This window comes from Magnolia sinica, chromosome 13, assembly GCF_029962835.1.
Source record: "Magnolia sinica isolate HGM2019 chromosome 13, MsV1, whole genome shotgun sequence".
In the NCBI taxonomy this organism is placed as follows: domain Eukaryota; kingdom Viridiplantae; phylum Streptophyta; class Magnoliopsida; order Magnoliales; family Magnoliaceae; genus Magnolia; species Magnolia sinica.
Genome location: NC_080585.1, coordinates 9,614,486 through 9,631,499, shown reverse-complemented (window position 1 = coordinate 9,631,499; position 17,014 = coordinate 9,614,486). Strand labels below are relative to the sequence as shown.

The 17,014-nt window shown below is 40.0% G+C and overlaps 1 protein-coding gene across 3 annotated transcripts; it reads left to right on the top strand.

Moving 5' to 3' along the window:
* The first annotated feature begins 3,595 nt into the window (after positions 1–3,595).
* Positions 3,596–16,594, top strand: LOC131222733 (pentatricopeptide repeat-containing protein At1g10910, chloroplastic). 3 transcript variants are annotated; one of them, XM_058217900.1, is made up of 10 exons: positions 3,597–3,955; positions 4,547–4,631; positions 5,551–5,814; positions 5,981–6,283; positions 6,894–6,998; positions 8,689–8,788; positions 9,537–9,856; positions 14,684–14,860; positions 14,951–15,079; positions 16,012–16,594. In XM_058217900.1, the coding sequence occupies exons 1-10, from the start codon at positions 3,648–3,650 to the stop codon at positions 16,222–16,224; spliced, it is 2,004 nt and encodes a 667-aa protein (XP_058073883.1). In that variant the 5' UTR covers positions 3,597–3,647; the 3' UTR covers positions 16,225–16,594. The 3 variants fall into 3 exon arrangements, with proteins under 3 accessions (XP_058073885.1, XP_058073883.1, XP_058073884.1); XM_058217902.1 differs by lacking the exon at positions 14,951–15,079 and having other exon boundaries at positions 3,596–3,955; positions 14,684–14,872; XM_058217901.1 differs by lacking the exon at positions 6,894–6,998.
* The last annotated feature ends 420 nt before the right edge of the window (positions 16,595–17,014 follow it).

The following is a 17,014-nucleotide window of genomic DNA, read 5'->3' as shown; positions in this document are numbered from 1 at the left end:
TTTTTAACTTATGACTTTTCTACTCCCATCTCATAGTCCATGTCAAAGTAGGTTTTAGCTCATGGTCCACATCAAAAGAGGCTCCACATAATGAATTATCTTCATTAAAGGTTGAGCTCACACAGTGGATAATCCACGTAAAATGTGAGCCCTACATGATGGATGGCCCCATATTAATGTGAGCCTACTTATGAATGGTCCATGTCAAAGGTCAGCCCACAACGATAAAAAGCCTACATCCAAAGTGGGTTGGTACGATGGATGACTTGCTTCAAAGGTGGGGACTACATGATGGATGGCCCCATATTGAAGTGGCCCCACATGATGGATGGTCCACATCAAAAGGTTGGCCCCTAATGAAGAATGTCCCACATCCAAGGCGAGCCCAACCCACATTGAATGTACGGCCCACATGATGGATATGCCACAACAAAAGTGGGCTCCACATGATGAGCAATTAAAAATGGTGGCCCCACATGATGGATGGTCCACATCAAGGTGGGTCCCATACGATGAACAGTCCACATAAAAGGTCAACCCTAATGATAAGTGATCGCATCCAAAATAGGCCCTGCATGATGGACGACTCACATCAGAGGTGGGGCCCACATGACAGACAACCCACATCAAAGGTGGGCTCCACATGATGGATAATAACACTTGTTGGTGGGGCCCACTTGATGGTTAACCAATATCAAGAGTGGGCCCTACATAATGAGTGGTGCGCATTAATAGTTAGACCATAATGATGAATGACCCACATCCAAGTTAGGCCCCATATGATGCATGTTCTACATAAAAGGTGGGGCCGACATAATGAATAGTCCACGTCTAAGATTGGCTCCACATGATGGATGGTGGATGTGAGGGGACCAAACAAACTTGAGAAATAAATACTAATGATCGATGTTCAAATCGAATATATATATATATATATATATATATATATATATATATATATATATATATATTAACTTTTTGGTTGATAAATATATTGTTTTCTAAACATACTTATCAGATGAATAAATATATTCAAAGATAAACTAATTATCGCATAAGTAACTTATGATCCAAACACTCTTTTATTATTGCAACCAATAATTAAATTATTTTGAATTATCATCAGCGTGCCATATGTACAGTGGTTAGTAGCACAATAACATATTTATCAAATGTGTGACTATTTTACTTCTTTTTTTTTTAAGTGTAAAGAGAGGCATTTAAATTCAATCGATACAAACTACGTAAAATTTTAAAACAAATCACAACTGTGTGTTTGTGAACGCAGGAAAATCAGCACTCACGTTGATTGATGTGTTTTGTGGTAGGGGTGATTGGGCTGATTTGGATTGATGATACAAATAAACTTGGAATTGCCACTAGTCACATAACTCAAAATCTTGTACTCGGCTAGAACCTGCAAAATATATAAAGCTAGAGAGTCTGAAGACTCTCTTACTTAAAATTGACTATTGATCTGCAATTTGATATTCTGAGTAAGGGACCTCAATTACAAAGAGGGAAGGTGTTAGGCATTCTCTTTGCTTATATAAGTGTACGGTCTCTACTTATTGTGATAAGTTGATCTTTAGGGGATAAAATAATAAGATGCAAAGTATTAAAATGAGATTAGGCAAACACATATTTTTGATGTGGCAGGATCTGAAATTTTGGCAAGTCATAGAGCATATGTTTAGAGAATGTCTATAGATGAGATTTAAGAAGAGATATGATGATGTTAAAATGAAATGCAAGAGGACTAGACTACCATGAGTTTCTGATATGACAAGATCCAGAATTATGACAAGTCACATAGTATATATTCAATGACAACCTCGAGAAGTAGGGGGGTTGAGAAGGGAAATAATGATGCGATTGATAAAATATAAATGCTAGTGATGATTGCATAATATCTGGCTTACACTTGAAATGACTTGGATGTCTTGGTGTACCATGGTTGAGAATGATTAGCTTAAGTAGGACTGAGAGGCTAAGAGATGGCCGGATGAGGCTAAAGGAGGGCTAAAAAGATGGGAGCTTAAGAACTCAATCACACCCTTTCACTCTCATCTACTTTCTCTCTCTCACTCTCATTCTCTTGATGGATTGGTGGTTTTTTTTTTTTTTTTTAATTATTATTATAATGAAGAGAGGAGGGGAGTATTTATAACCCATTGGGATGACTTTTGTGTAATTAAGGGTTTATGAAGGGTAAATAATGATGTGATAGTTTTGGATTGGTAGAGAGAAAGGAGACGCCATGTGACACTATTTATAGGTTGAAGGGCTTGGTAAAATGGTAAATAGTATAAATTTTGGGGTTAAAGAGGTTCAGACAGAGTTGACTTTCGAGGAGAGAAACAGTTATAGCTTCAGGTACATTTGTCGAGAGAAGACGGTAATCAGATTACTGCCTCTGACTGATTTGGCTCCGCGCACATTTTTCGAAAGGGGGCGGCAACCGGATTACTGATCGCGTACAGTTGCTCCCACAGTTTGGCCGGTGGGCTTGTTGGGCCCGGAGAGTGACCCAAAGCCCGTTTTGGATATTTGGCTAAAAAAAATGGTTCGAAAGCGACCTCATTTATGACCCGAAATGATTTGAAAAATGAATTGATTGTGAGTGAAGGTTTGGGCATACTTTGGATTGGATGATGATCTTGAGTTAAGTTGAGATTTGAGGTAATGAGATGGCTCGGGTTTGGCCAGGGTTTGGAGAAATAACTATGATTTTAGATAGGGTGTAGAGTTCAGGTTCAATTCCTAAAAATCATTCACACATTGTCAAGTTACTAGCTTAAATGCAATGTCTACAATATTGTAAATATTTTTAATCCCATTTACATCTAACTATATCAGTACAAATCCATTTACCCCTAGATACATCGAAAAGATAGTCCCAAATGACTTATAGCCAGAGTAATGCTCGTGTCCTCTCAGCATGTTATTGACCATTGTAAGTAGATGATTCCTATAACCATTGGATACAAATATCTTCTCCACATGTCACAAATTAATGAGATCATAAATAATGAGTGAAAAATTCCGTAAAAAAATAATGAGTGAACCAAAACTGATTTCAGAGAATATTGTGGTGTAACCCAACTCTAAGATAGCCAAGCAGTAGGGCTGTTAACGGCCCACAAGACAGTCTAAAATGCTGGCCCGTCATCTCATTTATACAAATTAAAAATCAATTATCGACTGGACCGGGTATAACAACCACGTCTAAGCTCGATCCAGCCCGGCTCATATATCAAGCACGATATTTGAGGTCTGCCTGACCTCGATCTGTAGAGTAAAACTTAGGCCCGAGCCTGACAGCCCGAAACAAATCGACTTAAAACGATCTATCCAAATGGATTGATGGTGTGGATGCAAAACATACATCATGGTGGGCCCTCAAGACTTAGTGACGTCACTTCAGCGAGTCTCCCTACTCAACCCGTCAGTAGCTAATCCGCGTCCCGGGTTGCATAATCATCCGGGCCATGATCGGGCCTAGCGGGCCGGGCTTGGAGCACGGACTTGGACACACGCGTCAAGTCGGCACTCGTGCGGTGAAATGCTCCTTCTTCTATATCTATCCTCGACATGTATACTACTACGAGCGCCTGTGTACTCCGACTGAAAGGAGGTGAATAGAAATGCAGAGCTTTCCAGCCATAAGCGGATTTCACAGTCTCTATTTTCATTCGTCTCCCTTCCCTCCGCTTTTCTTCCACAGCAACTACAACAACTACTACAACAAAAGCAGCAGCAACAACGACAACAAGATCTGCTGTCTCTCTTCCTTCAACAAAACCGTCGAGAAAACCGAGCCAAAGCTATCCCACGACTCTTCTTCTTCTTCCATTGCCATCACCGAGAAGACCGATGGCCTTTCCTTCTCCGCCAGACGATCTGCCGTATCCGAAGTAAAGAAATCCACCGATTTGGGCTCTGCTCTTTCCAGGTCTCTCATCCCTTCATTCCAATTCACACCCAAAATTTGAATTTAACTATTACCGTCCGTTTTCCATCTCAATCCATTGATTAAGGCTGCGTTTGGATGCATGGTTGGTTTGGATTTCGATAAATTGCAACAAAGTGGAAGTGAGCTGTCGTATTTATTTTTTATCTTCTTCAATTACAAATGTTTGGTTGTTTCTCTATGCTATTGAGATTGGTTTTGTTTCAAGTCTGAACCTAATTATTGCAATTGAAGTTGATTCTGCTTCCAAACACTGCTATGGTGTCTTTGGATACTCAATTTAGCTGAATTGCAAAATTTCCAAATCAATATAGAAGAAATGATCGTTGCAAGGGTGCGCTGGTTTACTTCACAGTGATGACCAAACCCCAAACTGCAATTTCGTGTGTTTATTTCAAGCGGGACATAAAATGATCTTAGTTGCAATTTGGGGGGCCTCATTCATTGTTGTGAAATACGAATGGAGTTGGGGTAGCCCCATTATTCAATTAATTTATTATAGTTCAGTCCAAATGAGCTTCCAAACATGGCGTAGTTAGCATCAAGACAGCTAACAACAGTTGCTGCTTACAGATTTGAAGGGACGTTGCAGGTGCAAGATTTGAATATCATCTTGTGGTATTTCGGAGACTTGAAAAGATGGAAGGATGTTTCTCAGGTGCTTCAACCCGAAAAAGAAAATGCATTGCTTTGTACTGAATATTGCTTTCTCCTCTTAACTTAACAATGCTGTCTTCTTCATTATTAGAATGGGATGTGTTTGATTCTCTAATGTTGGAAATGACTGTAACAGAAGGAAAAAACTTGAGCCAGTCATGCTTCAATTGTTTTAGTTTTCACTTTTCTTCGTTATTTATCATTCTATGAAGAACTGAACTTATTAAATTACAAACCATTTTCATTGATTCGGCCAAGTGAAAGTTCAGAAGTCTAAGCAATGATTTCTGACATTATAGATTTTGAACCTTCACTTTAGAAGACCATTGCTCTAACATCCAAAAGAAATCAGAGCCTTACTCACATGTAATGAATGCCTCAGCCTCATACTCCAAGTCTCCAAGTCAGCATTTCATCTAGTTATGTCACCTTACATGACAACATAATCTCACAAAATGGGTTTTTGTGCAAAACTAATATTGTAATAGAGAAAGTGAGGTTATATTTTGGACTGATTTTATTTTTATTTTTTAATTTTTAATTTTTATTTTTAAATAAATATGATTCATTGGCAAATCATACTATGACTTATTATCAGTAATAGCTATCCTCTGCTTTGAATAGTTATTGCTTTGTTTTATGTAACTTCTCGCTCATTGATGCTTGAAGCCGTTTCTAACAATCTTGCCAGAATTTCATCTATTATTCTTGTCAGATGTTAGATGATTTTTTTTTATATTTTTTAAATATATGCATTTATTGTAGAATTTAGGTGAGATGTTTCATTGAATGCAGAATCTACATTTTCACTCATAAAACACATATCTGGCTAGAACCTTGTGGATGAATGGAGTTGTATGTTGTGGCCGCCGAATGCTGATGACCAAGATGATGATTGTATGGTCTTGCATATGTTGCAGCTATTCGATTGGATGCAAAAGCATGGGAAGATTAATGTAGCATCATATAGCAGTTTTATCAAATCCATGGGGATGGCTCGTGATCCCGTAAAAGCGCTACAAGTTTACAATAGTATACAGGATGAACTGACAAGAAACCATGTCTCTGTTTGTAATTCTGTTCTTGGTTGTCTGGTTAAGAATGGAAAATTCGACAGCAGTATCAGGTTGTTTGAGCAGATGAAAAAGGATGGTCTAATGCCAGATGCTGTAACTTACAGTACTGTATGTCACAGTAACTCTCTTCCATTGATTTTGTTTGCATAATGTAGTTAGTGTTGATAACCTTGACTTGTTTTTCCTTTTGTGTGTTTTATTTTGTTAGTAGTTTAGCAAAAGCTTCCAGGTATACTATTCTCATCTCCATCACTATTTTATCTTGTTACCTTAGCTGCTTTCAGGCTGCGTCAAAGTTAAGAATGGGTACTCTAAGGCAATGCATCTTGTCCAAGAACTTGAAAGTAGCGGTTTGCACATGGATACTGTAATATATGGGACTCTTTTAGCTATTTGTGCTTCAAATAATCTATGCCAAGAGGCGGAGGCCTTCTTTCAGCAGATGAAGAATGAAGGTCATTCTCCTAATATATTCCACTACAGCTCCTTGCTTAATGCATATTCTGTGGATGGAAACTATGCAAAGGCTGATGAGTTGCTCGAAAATATGAAATCTGCAGGGTTAGTACCAAATAAGGTTTGTTTTCTTCTTTACCCATGATTTATTATGAGTTTCCAACTTTCCATGCACTAAAGCTACATCATTGAACCTCATCGTGTATCATTGCCGTCATCACCATCACCATCATCTAAGCCTTATCCAACTGATTGGGTCAGCTACATGAATCCTTTTCCGCCATTCCATTCTATCAAGGGCCATAACTTCAGTTAGAACATATGTCATCAAGTCTTTTCTTACTATGTCCGCCCACCTCCTTTTGGACCTTGCCCTCACCCTTTTTGAGCCTTGAACTTGCATCAACTCACTCCTAACTGGCCCAGTTCTTGGTCCCCATTCCACATGACCAAACCAACCGAGTTTACTTTCCCCCGTCTTATTGCATATTGGCACCACTCCCAAGTTCCCTCAAATGCATTCATTTCTAATTATATCCTTGTCTTTGCTTTGATCCATCTCCGCATCCTTATTTCAGCTACACTCATCCTATACTATTATTACTATTATTATCTGGTTCTTCTTGATTTTTCCCCATTTTTCATGCAGGTCAGTTGCATCTATTGAACTGATTCTCATTTTTCAATCTCCTAATAAATCTTCTTTTTAACTTCACAACTACATCTTGTAGGTGATTTTGACTACTTTGCTGAAGGTATATGTTAGAGGTGGCCTTTTTGAAAAATCAAGAGAATTATTAATCAAATTGGAAGTTATGGGCTATGCTGAAGATGAGGTACCTGTGGTGTGGATTTTTATTTTTTATTTTTTGTGTATAGATACGTATAGGTTTGTTAACCATTCTATTATTTGGAATTCTTGATAGTTGATGGGGACATCTCGCGCACATGCCCACCCCCCCTTACGCATGTACGCAAGGAGGATGGTGCCTCCTTCGATCTGAATCGATGACGATATCCATAGAGGGCCTCCTAGCTAGAGGACTGTGTTTTGGCTCCTTGGGGTGGACCCGATCATCATGTGGATCCCATCATTGGATCTCATGATCGTGACCCACTACCCTAGGTGACCTAGGAATTTAAGTTTTACTTATTACCGTTATTAGGAACATCGTGAACGGTTTAGATTGCATTGATTAGTTGTTATTTTTAATTACTTCGTCTTTTAAGTAATAGTATGCGCACATGGCACGGCTTTCGGGGTATAGGTTTTTCTTATAAATAGGCAACCCCTTGTAGGATTTTTTTTAATTATTGAAGATGATTAATAAAATTCTGCGTTTTCCTGCTCCTCTAATTCTCTGAGTTGTGGAAACCTAATTGGGTGCAAAACTCTCCCTTCTTCAAAGGGCTAACTACCATGGTGCGAAACCACACCCATCCCAAATCGCTCCCATCTCCTATCCTCCATATTCTTCATCTCTTACGGGCATCCCTCATCAAATCCACTCACGTTTGCAGTTAATCTTTCCCGTACAACAGATTTCCAAAATCTGGCCCTGCAGGAGGGCTGAAACTTCGGCAGAGCACCGCGTTCAAGTCGATCATTCGTTTGACCTGAAATTTGGAGGGAAGGTGGCCCAACCTTGGCAGACCAGGCCCTAGTTGACTGATTCCAGAATCGTGGGCCCCACACACTTGCAGGCCGCCATCCACGCACGTGCGTTAGGCCGGTTTGTTGTCCACACGCGCGGGCTGATCATAGGTTCCTTCTCGTCTTTATTTCACTCATCTCTCGCCTTGTTTCTAAAACCCTAACCCTAGATCATTTCGAATCCTCAAGTTCTATTCTACTTTTTAAACTCTAGGGTTTCTCGAATTGAAACATGTGAATCCCTTGGATTGAGGAAATATTCTTATGCATGTGTGGATGAATCTACTATCCTTTGAGCATTGTTTGGTCTATAACTTTAATTGATCTAGCCCTAGCATGTGTACGCCTGGACCCGCATAGATTCCCCTTGATTGAGTGCTTGACTCTATGTGGGATGTGGAATTTTGTGTGATTGTTTTGAACTAGTATGATTTAAAGCCCGGAATCTCGCATATCATATTTAAAATTTCATGTCCCGCATCAATAGTACTTATGTGGCCTACTACTGGACAAGACCTTTAAAGGATATGATCTAGTGGTTGTCTAACATCTCTCTCTCTCTCTCTCTCTCTCTCTCTCTCTGCATTTGTGCATGCACATACACACAAAGGCCAGGGTATGATTGTAAATGTTCACCACTTGACCTTTTAAAAGCCAACTGAGTTGCTGGGAGATGGCTAAACAACAATGACAAACAAAGATACATACACATAGGGAAATGATATCTAAGCCTGCCCTAATTATTTTCATACACCCATTCCCATTTCATATCATTACATTTATGTTTGATAGTGTAGCATTTTCTATCTTTCCCTTTTCGCTTTTTGTGTGATTTTCCTTGTTTATGGAGCTGACTAAACACATTTTTGTAGATGCCATATTGTTTATTGATGGATAGCCTTGCAAAGGCAGGGCATATTCACGAGGCCAAGGCAATTTTTGAGGAAATGACGAACAAAAAAGTGAAATCTGGTATGCATTCTTTTAAAATTTGCTTGCTTTTGCCAATTTGATGTAAAAGTCAGTTTGATAGTGTTTTGAGCGTACCATATCCACGAAATCATTAGCAAATAAATCCCTTTAGTTAGTACTCTCTCTCTCTCTCTCTCTCTCTCTCTCTCTCTCTCTCTTGTTTTTCCATTGTTGGTCCCATCCAGCGCCTGTTCCATCTTTTTTTCCATTGGTTCTGATGATTGCCTTTCTTCCCTTTCTGTGACCCACGATCAAGGCCTTTGGTTTATTTGCCAATCTTCAGAAGACGTAAACTACAGAACATGGTCTTGTGTCGTGTCTCTAAGAATCACCATGTATTTGGGTTGTATGTATTAAACTTCTAATTATACAATCACTGTTTATTCTATCATGTTAGGCATCCGTGCAATAATAGAAATTTAAAGCAGCTTTATGATAAATAAGGATGAGAAGAATGCTTTGGAAGTCTGAACTAATCTTAGCATGTATCACGTGGTTAAATTGATTTCTCTACCATTCACTCAGTCTACTGTCTCATTTACAAGGGCATTATACAAGAACCCTATAGAAATACCCTTTCAGGGTTAGATGCTTACTCTTTAAAGTCAAGATTAATGATGTGAACCATCATTGATATCTGAAACCCACAAGAATAATAAGCTGAATGTCCATCGCTTATGTTTGGATTACAGATTTTAACAACTAATGCCTTTCTTGGAATTATCATTTTTGCTTCTTACACATGCAGATGGCTATTCTCACAGTATCATGATTTCTGCCTTCACTCGAAGTGGGCTATTGGAAGAAGCAACGCAGCTCGCCAAGGATTTTGAAGCCAGCTATGACAAGTATGACTTGGTTATGTTGAATACGCTGCTTAGAGCTTATTGCAGAGCAGGTGAAATGAAGAGCGTAATGCAGTTGCTGAAAAAGATGGATGAATTGGCCATCTCTCCTGATGGGAGCACTTTTCACATTCTGATAAAGTATTTCCATAAGGAGAAATTATATCAGCTTGCATACCGGATGGTTCAAGACATGCACAGTAGAGGCCATCAACTGGATGAGGTAAGCTACTATTCATTTTTATATCCATTTTTGTTATGAACCATCCAACATGTTGCTCTTAATCATGTTCTTTTGGTTCTTCTTCCCCTATAAAAAAAAAAAAGGATATGAAAACACAATGCTCCATCCTTCCCTCCCATGCATTATGGTGTAGTTCTAAAACTTGGTTACTTGACTCGAAACTCGGCCTAGTCAACTTGACTGAACGAAAAATCAAACAGAGTCACCACGAAACTCGTTGGCAAGCTTGACTCGGTTCAGACCCGGGTTGACTGGTCGTGTTGGCTCGCCTACTCAGTCGATTCGGCACAACTCAAACCAAGTCACTCGCCGAGTAAGTTCATTTTTATATAAAAAAACGAGTGTGCAATTAGTAGGATTTGAACTCCAAAACTCAAACAAACAAAGTTACACACCAGCAAGCCAAGCAGTTTTGCAATTTTTATTTTTATTTTATTACTATTTTTATACTCCTATTATTCTAAGTATCTACATTTGTGAAATATTAATCCTAGTTTAATATTTTAAACATTGAGTCAAGTCAAATTCAGTCTTTGAGTCAACCTGATCCCGGCTGGATATTGAGTTGAGTTTTTGAGTTTTTGAACTATGCAATTATCATACAAGGAGCAGATGATTTTCTTTTTCGTCTCACATAATTCTTAAAATAGAAATGTTAGGGATGCAAGAAACTTTTAACGCTTGGCATGTAAAATAGGAACAAGGTGGGAAAACTTGAAACCTTAATAAAATGATAAAGAGATGTATAGCATGGCTTTTTTGTTAGGTAAGCTGGGATCCAACAAGCAGAGATTGTGAAGTAGCATCATCCATTTGATTTCTTATTCAACCCCTTAATTGTTGTTAAACACGGTATGAAAATAGGATACCGACAAGATAAAACACATACAATAACGATATGAATTGTTGCAAGCAGCAACAACATTGTATGAGTGTGCAATGGTGCATGCACCTATTATTTATTCATGTATAGTTTTGTTTATCAAAAACTGAGCCACTAAGGGATGCACAAAATTCCCAGTAAGGGACAACTTGTGTTAACCTGAAGCGAACAATAGAAAAACTTGAGTATGAAAAAATGTATATGGAAGAGGGAAACAAAGGGACCAGTTGTGAGAATGGTGGAATTCATTCCAACTGGAAGGCTATGTGAGCCTCAGGCTATTCAAAAACTTTCAGCTACTCAAAAGAAAGCTTGTTGAATGGAAAAAGGAAGTATTGGGGGAAAGGGAAGCGTAAACCGAAGCCATACTGCAACAAATTCGAGCCTTGGATGTGAAGGAAGAAGGGGGTGAAATAATGACAAAAGAACGTACAACAAGGGTAAAGCTTTCTCAGGACTACATGAGTCAGTTGTTGGAAGACAAGATAGCATGGAGACAACGTTTGTGTGCCACTTGGTTGAAGGAAAGGGACAAAAACCCCAAATATTTCCACAACATTGCAAGTGCCTGTGCTAGGAACAATGTGATCCACAATGTATTAGTGAACGGCGGGAGAATTGAAGGTAAAATGCAAGTGTGCAACATCATTGTAGAATTTTACAAAAAAATGTTGACGGATGAGGGATGGAAGAGGCCTCACTTGGGCCAGCCGTCTTTTAATCAGTTGATGACTTGACACCATTGGAAACAGGAAGTTTGGAGAAGCCAATTTCAATGGAAGAGGTTAAGGCGGCGATGACATATATGGAAGGGGACAAAGCTCTAGGTCCAGATGAGTTTCCTTTAGCTTTTTCCAAACTTTTTGGGACGTAGCTGACCTTTCTAAATTTGTTGAATTCTAGGAGAGAGGACGCCTTTTATCAAAGCTAGGGGCTTCATTTATAGCCCTAATTCCGAAGATAGAAGGGGCACAAAATCTATGAGATCTTCGTCCTATTAGCTTAATTGCAGGCTGTACAAAATACTCTCAAAAATGCCAGCCACAAGATTCCTTGCGATATTGGAGAAGGTTATCTTAGAAACCCAAGGAGCATTCGTATCATGAAGACATATTCTAGACATCACTCTTATTTCCCACAAATGTCTAGATGCAAGGCACAGTGAAGGAGTGAAAACAATCACTTGCAAGTTAGATGTTGAAAAGGTGTATGATCATGTAGACTAGGGATTCCTCGACTATATGTTGAGGAGATTGGGATGAGGCCAAAAGTAGAGAAATTGGATCAAAGAGTGTGTGGTTTCAGCAAGATTTTTGGTATTACTAAATGGTTCTCCAAAAGGCTTTTTTTGAGCTTCGAGAGGCTTAAGAGAAGGTGACCCATTCTCTCTATTTCTGTTTGTAGTGGTGGTGAGAAGGTGACCCATTCTCTCTATTTCTATTTGTAGTGGTGGTGGAAGCACCGAGTAAAATGCTCGACAAAGAACAGCAAGAGTCGCTCTCTCCATTTCTCTTTGTAGTGGCGGTGGAAGCACCGAGTAAAATGCTCGACAAAGAACAGGAAGTGGGCCTTATTAAAGGTTTTAAGGTGGGAGGTGATGTGCCCCCAAGCTCCCATCTATAGTTTGTGGATGATACCATCCTATTTTGCGAAGCAAACTCCAGCATCGTGGACAATCTAAGGAAATTGCAAGATGTTTTTAGGTGGTCTTGTGTCTAAAAGTTAACATAGCCAAGAGCAAATTGTTTGGCGTGTGCACATCTGGAGAGGAGGTAGCAGCTTTGGTGGAGATTTTTGGGTGTAAGACGGGTTCTCTACCATCAAAGTACTTCAAGCTTCCCTTATGCATTGGTAAACTGGACAAAAACCTTTAGAATAAGGTAATTGAAAGGATAAAGAGAAAGCTATCTTGATGTTAAAGCATACACCTATCACTTTGGAGTATGTTGACTCTGATAAAAGCAGATATGTCAATCTACTAGTGTAGTTCATGTCACTTTTCAAATACCTGGCATTTATGGTGGAAAGATTTGAGCGACTAAGAAGAAACTTACTATAGCAAGGAGCTGAGGAGAGCATAAGTCCCATCTCTTGAGATGGGAAGAGGTATACAAACCACACGAGGGAAGAAGGAAATTGGTGGAGCTGGAGTAAGAAGGTTGGAGTTGATAAATGAAGCCCGTTAGGTAGATGGCTATGGAGGTTTGGGAAGGAGGGAGGAAATCTGCGGAGAAAAGTAATAACAAGTAAATATGGCTTACAAGATGGTGGTTGGTGGGTTAAAACATTGTTGCTTTATAGAGCGTCCGAGCTATTGAAGAGAGTCACATCTGTGATGAAAAAGTTTTAAGGCTGGAGTCTGATTCTCGTGTGGTGATGGGAAAAGAATTTAATTCTAGTAGGATTTGTGGATAGGGGAGTGCTCGCTTTCAATACCTTTTACTTCTTTAGTAAGAGTAGCTGAGGATTTGGAGGCAACCGTTGATAGATGTGTCTCCTTTGCAGGCGACCTAATGGTGCGGGCTCCACCATGTAGAATAAATTTAATGGATAAGGAGGTGGAGTATATTCAGTTATTGGAATGAATGGCTTTACTGTATTAGGTGGCAACTGGGGAGGACTCCATGTTTTGGTCAAGGGAAAGATTAGTATGATTTACGGTCCGCTCCTTTAATGTGTTGCTATGTGACTCAGCTTTGAACGAAGATAGTGAGAGGTTATCTTTTGTGTGGTCTTGCAGCACTCCTGAAGTGGTGGCGTTTATATGGTTCTTGGTATCGGAATATGATCCTTACCATCGACAACCTTCAGAAGGGATTGGTAATTATTCGTAATGGCTGCTTCATGTGCATGAGGGAGCGAAATGGTAGATCATCTATTTATTCACCATCCCATCGCTAGGAAGGTGTGGGGTAGATTTATCGCTTTCTTTCGTACAACGTGGGTGATCCCAGGGCCCGTAGTCGAGCTTCTACTAGCATGGCCTGTGGTGGCAACAAGAAAAAGGAGGTTAATTGGCGAAGGTTAGTAATGATGGCAGTTATATGGACTATTTGGAGGGAGAGAAATGATTGGTGCTTCCAAAATGAAGGTGCATTGGAGGCGAGTGTATATAGGATGGCCAACAATGTAATAGGGTGGATTTCTTGTACAAAAGACACTGATTAAAATGATGGATCAATGTTAACAGGGATGTAAGAATCTTGCACATGGAGCCTTTGTGCTCATTTTTGTTAATAAATTAACTATTACCGAGGGTGTTTGCATGCGTATTCATATCTCAACTATATATGACACGAGAAGTCGGTCCCTGCAATTATTTGTCAAGAGATACTAAAAAAAGAAAAGAAAAAAAAAACAGTTGATGCCTCCAGCCTTTCAACTAGGGGTATTTCCCTCATTTCATTTCTCACGAGAGTAGACCACTCCCTTTTCTCATCTTCTCATGTAGCCCACAAATGACGCAATTCTTAAGAAGTTTGTCCAACAAAAACCACCCCGGGCCAACCTTGACGTATTTGTGACATACACTCCATGCATGTGTTGGTGGCTCATGTTAGGATGGGAGGCCAAAACTGGGGCACATCAATAACTCAAGTGGGTCAAAGCACCAGAAACTGTGAGATGGGATGCGTACTGTTTGAAATCGCTCCAGTGATTCTTTCTTTCTATCTCTGCTTGTAGCCTACACCTAGCCAAACACTTTCCGTCCCATCTCTCTCCCTCCAATTTCTCTTTCCCTGTCTCCACAAGCATCGCGCATGCCATACCCCCTGGTAAGCATGAACAAGAGTCCGCTGATAAAATTTCAGACAACTGAGATTTTAAAATTCTGAAAAGAGTTTACTATCTTCATGACTTAAATTATTATTATTTTTTAAAAACACAACTGTAGAAGTCTCTAAAATTGTTAGCATCTGCAGGAACTTTGTTCTTCTCTAATATTGCAACTTGGAGAAGCTGGCACCACATCGGAAGCCTTTTCTGTTTACAATATGTTGAGATATAGCAAGAGGACAGTGTGCGAGGCCCTTCATGAGAAGATGCTAAACATCTTAGTTGCAGGTGGGCTTCTGAAAGATGCATATGTCGTGATGAAGGTATTGCTTTTGGTGTTTTTATGAGCCCTGTTATATGTTTGTCGTGAATGGTTTTGATCAACTAGTTCCTAACAATCTTCAGTTCCACAGGACAATGCTGAGGTGATTTCTAAGCTCTCCTTAAGGAAGTTTGCTGTGGCATTTATGAAATTGGGTAATATAAACTTGATAAATGATGTGGTCAAAGCATTGCACGGTTCTGGCCAGAGGATTGATGAGGTATGTAAATCTCAGTTTGGTTGACTCACGAATAAGTTGGAAAGCACCCTTGATACATAAGTACACTTGTGGAATATCATATCTATCCTGTATATAAAGCGAGTGCTAGTCCATGGGCTAATAATCTTATTGCCCAAACTCTCTCCTTCTCCGCTATTTGTTCTCGAATCAGAAGGGGTGGGGCGTCCATGCACCGGAGGTCGGAATCACGCTTACGAATGTCGGGATCTTGCTGACCATCAGGTTGTACAGATGACATCAGCTGTGTATGGCTGGGTGGTCATCTAAAGCAGAAAATATATGGGATCTGAAAATGGGTGATTTTAGAGGATTGATGGTGATTTTTTTGGGATTTTCAGTGGGTTTCTGGGTGAGTTTCACTCAAAATACGAAATGTTTGGGAAATATGCTGGTTTTGATTTCTTGAACGGTGCTCACATTGTTTTTCCTAGGGTTAGGGATTTGTCACATGGATTTGGTTTTGGTACTCTTTACTTCTCACCTTTCTACTGCATGCGTGCACGTACCTAAATATGTTCGTACATACATACATACATAGGTAAGCACACTAGAACAGTTAATGCTACCCAAATCCTGGAGCCATTCATCGAAGGGGACCCTACCATGCATGTGCAATGGCCTGGAAATCAGGACAGTTCAGTCCCAGGTGTGGTCACTTGTGGAAGGAAAAAAGTTGGGATGATTAAAAAGAATTGAGCAGTGGTCCACATTTGACATACACGTGGCCCACCTGATGACTGGGCAGGCCTGATTTGTGGGGCCCCTTGTGCACACGGGCTCCCCTTGATGAGCAACCTGGACTTGCACATGTTGTGCAAGGTGGTCTGTGATAGGTCCTACACTCGAAGATTTTAAAAAATTAATAAAAAAAGAAGCAGCATTTTTATGGTTATTATTATTTTTCCCCTCAGGCGGTGTTTCGTGTAGCTGTATCACGTTACATTGGGCAGCCAGAGAAGAAAGATCTGCTGTTGCAGTTATTGCAATGGATGACGGGTCATGGCTACGTGGTGGACTCGTCCTCAAGAAACCTGCTCCTCAAGAACTCACACCTGTTTGGTCGGCAACTTATAGCAGAAACCCTTTCTAGGCAGCATACCACGTCGAAAAAACTCAAAAGTTGAGAAATGATGAATGGAGGAGCTTCAGAACCGAATGGGTTAGCTGTTGTATCACGGTTGGTTTTCATGAGGGAGAAACTTTTCGTTGTGTTTGCTTTGCAATTTCAATGCCTCAGTGCCCATTGCATTGTATTTGTGCTGATGCCGTTGAAACTTCTGCATCCTCCACCACCAGTTTCAATTGTATGTATAGATGGGTAAAAATGCAAATGGGCAACTTATGTTCTCTCTTTCAAGGACATGAACACCTGCTGCTGCTGGTTTTGTTGCTGTTGTTGTTTGGGCACATTAGAAAGGCAGTCATTTTTTATAATCAGGCCTGAGAACTCCAATTTATTTGCAATCCAAACGGGCTACCCGCATTGGCTGGTAACATCTGATTCTATGTATTTTTTATTTTTTGTTTTTAATAAGCTGTGGAGAGATTTTCTTCTTGCTTACCAAACGATCTTAGCTGCCGATGGAACATCGTCTTGGTGTGGTATAGTTTGAAATCATGGTAATTGGATGATCTTAGCCATGCGATCTGTGACCTCCAAGTGGAGTATAAATAAGGGAAACCAAGAATGGCCGGCAATGGTCTAAAATCCGTTGTGTAGTGGTGAGGCTCAAAACACATGCTTGAATGGAGACCACGGCTTGAAAATGGGTCTAGTCTCAGTCGCGCCGTGGATCCTCGATGCTGAAAATTAGGCCTATTACCAGCATGGGTCCCTAATGATCAGGGCTGATGAGCCTGTGGGTCGGACCTGGCCTAAGTTTTTAAGTCCCAATAGCAAAATTTGCGACTGGG

What these genes read in the sequence shown, in the direction of transcription:
- LOC131222733 (XM_058217900.1), top strand. Translation starts at nt 3,648, where the DNA reads ATGCAGAGCTTTCCAGCCATAAGCGGATTTCACAGTCTCTATTTTCAT. An exon ending in ATGCTGTAACTTACAGTACT is followed by an intron (nt 5,815 to 5,980) that starts GTATGTCACAGT and finishes TTGTTACCTTAG; the next exon opens with CTGCTTTCAGGCTGCGTCAA. An exon ending in ATGCATATGTCGTGATGAAG is followed by an intron (nt 14,861 to 14,950) that starts GTATTGCTTTTG and finishes TCAGTTCCACAG; the next exon opens with GACAATGCTGAGGTGATTTC.